Source organism: Mustela nigripes, chromosome 1, assembly GCF_022355385.1.
Source record: "Mustela nigripes isolate SB6536 chromosome 1, MUSNIG.SB6536, whole genome shotgun sequence".
In the NCBI taxonomy this organism is placed as follows: domain Eukaryota; kingdom Metazoa; phylum Chordata; class Mammalia; order Carnivora; family Mustelidae; genus Mustela; species Mustela nigripes.
Window position 1 is genome coordinate 270,063,054 of NC_081557.1, and position 2,733 is coordinate 270,065,786.

Consider the following 2,733-nt stretch of genomic DNA (forward strand, 5'->3'; position numbering starts at 1 on the left):
CAGGGCCCACTGCGGCGCTGCACTGTTCTTGGTGTCCCAGGTCATCTCGGCTGTCCTCAGACGTCACATCCTCCGTAGGAACTCTAATGATCCTGTCCTGTTAGAACAACAAAGAAAGGGAGGATTATCTTCGCAATTTAAAAAAAATGTATGTGTGAACAGGGAGGGCTGTTCCTTTCTCTGTGATACTGCATCCTTCTGTCTGAGGCTGTCGTTTCTTCTGCTCAGGTTATTTTATGTCCTTCATTAAAATTTTTTTATTTCAGTTTTTTAAATTTTGTGTCTGTTTTTGTATATTTGGGGACTGTTTTGAGTGGAATATTCCCCTTTTAACTGCATATTGCTGGTGTGGAGAAAATCCTGGTGTTTTCATGTTGAGTTTTGTTTTATTTTTATTTTATTTTTATTTTTATTTTTTTTAAAGATTTTATTTATTTATTTGACAGACAGAGATCACAAGTAGGCAGAAAGGCAGGTAGAAAGGGAGAGAGGAGGAAGCAGGCTCTCCGCGGAGCGGACAGCCTGATGCGGGGCTCGATCCCAGGACCCTGGGATCATGACCTGAGCCGAAGGCAGAGGCTTTAACCAACTGAGCCACCCAGGCGCCCCTGTTTTGTTTTGTTTTAAAGATTTTATTTACTTGACAGAGAGAGAGACAGCAAGAGAGGGAGCAGAAACGGGGAGTGGGAGAGGGAGAAGCAGGCTTCCTGCCTAGCAGGGAGCCCAAGGCAGGGCTCGGTCCCAGGACTCCAGGATCATGCACTGAGCAGACGCTTAATGACTGAGCCACCCAGGCGCCCCTGGTTTTTTGTTTAAACATTAAAATATTTATCCCTCAGAGTCCAGTAGACAAACAGATGTGCTTTGTCCAGTAGGTGGCAGTATCTTATGACTCGAGAAACTGCTGGTGGGTTCCGTGAGGCTTTTATGGTGGTGGTTTTGTGACACATGCTTTGATTGGTTGGTTTTCTTTCATTTTCATGAATAATAATAACATGGATCTGTGCGGATATGGTTTTGGTTTTGTGCTCTGTGCCAGTAATTTGGGTACTTTCCTTAATATTGCTTGATTAGCTTAATTTCATTACCCAAGATTTTTGGAATGGATTTTTGAAAATCAGTCTTACTGTGTTTATCTTTTGACTTACACTTGCTGAGCATTCATGGAGTAATGTTAAACGGCGTATGTTGTTCTTCTGTGTAGCACGGGAAGCCCTGCCAACGTGGGACAAACAGATCCAGTCCCTTTGTTTCCAAGTGAATAACCTGCTGGAGAAGATCAGTCAGACGGCGCCAGAGTGGACAGCACAGGCCATGGAGGCGCAGATGGCTCAGTGAATGCTTGCGGAACTCTGTGCGCACGACAGCTTTCACCATGTTGTACAGATCAATTTCACTATCTCTCCAAAGCATTGCATCATGACCTTATGTATTTCAATCCCTTTTATGCTGGATTTCATTTAAAGAAGACATTGTTAGAACAGGAAGCGCAAGCATTTAAAAACCTGTAGTTCCCATATATTCAGGGTCTCTGTGTCCCAGCTAACTCAGATGTTTTGAAAGCTTTTTCTTTAAACGGAGTAAGTGAAATATCCGTGGCTAAAAAGTTTGGGATTTGTGATAACTTTGTAGTCATGTAAAACTTAAAGTGCTTCGTGCCTCTCCAAACGTGGTAATTCTAATAAATGGAGACGTGAGCCAAATAAAAGTAGTACTTTGTTTTTAATTAGCAAACAGTGTTTTGTTCTTTTGCTTTCATTTCAGTGGACATTGATTTATAGCATATGCCAGAACCCCGGAGCCGAGCCACAGCGCTGTTCTCCAGCCAGGCGGCCCCAGAGCTCGTAGACGGCATGTGGGACACTGGTGGTTGCACCAAGCTCCAGAGCACACAGGGAGGAGCTTTTCATTTTTTAGAGAGAGTCTGGGAAGGCTCCTCAGAGAGGGTTATTTCAGGCCAGCTTTATAGAGAAAAGGACTTTTAAAAGTGAGTTTGTTGGCAACTTCCAGTTTCAGCTCCAACACGTGAAGAGCACTGAAGTCCTCACTCCATCCTCACAATCCGAAGAAGGCTGAAAGGCTGCAAATCAGTGGCTTTTCTTATTTCCATCAGAGAATTGAGGTCACAGAGCAAACTACTGTGAAGACTGGAAGGACAGGCAGATGGAGGCACGGGCGAGAGCTTGTTGGGGCAGAAGCTCCTGGAGCCATAACTGATAGGACCAGCGAACTGGTAGCTTCGACGAGTTCCTGGAGGCCGAGGGTAAACTGGCTTGACAGTTAAACCCCCTGAGGGCCCCCTCTCTTGGGGAGGCCCTACGCTTTCTAGGATTTATCCCCAGGAGCCCCATCAGGTTCTCAGGATGGAGATCAGGATCCCCTGCGTTTCAGGCAAGACAGGGGAATGGAAAGTAACTATTTTGAAATACACCGGGGGCATTTTTCATGGCAAAGGGCCGCCCTCTGAGGAGAACTACACTACCAAAGCCTTACCCAGCCTGGGGCCAGGGCAGTTACTCCTACACTTTGAGCCCCTATAGCCTTCTTGTGTCACATAGGAGGAGGAAAAGAAAGGGCCAAGAAACACTTCTGAAGGTCCCAGCCCAGGGACGCAGGTTAAGTATAAACAGATTTAGAATCAAGATTACAAATCCTTCTCAAATCATTGCATCAGACAGGGCTCCAGTGTCATCGTTGTGGAATTGGAGACGCTCTTTAATACAGTATTCTTAG

The 2,733-nt window shown here is 45.3% G+C and overlaps 1 protein-coding gene across 3 annotated transcripts in view; it reads left to right on the forward strand.

The window, feature by feature from the left end:
• COPS4 (COP9 signalosome subunit 4) overlaps positions 1-1,726 on the forward strand; it is a 37,396-nt gene extending 35,670 nt beyond the window's left edge. For all 3 annotated transcript variants that reach the window (XM_059386318.1, XM_059386298.1, XM_059386309.1), the window contains one exon: positions 1,205-1,726. In XM_059386318.1, coding sequence (XP_059242301.1) covers positions 1,205-1,261 — 57 coding nt within the window. In that variant the 3' untranslated portion in view covers positions 1,262-1,726. The remainder of the gene's footprint in view (positions 1-1,204) is intronic.
• Positions 1,727-2,733: the final 1,007 nt, after the last annotated feature.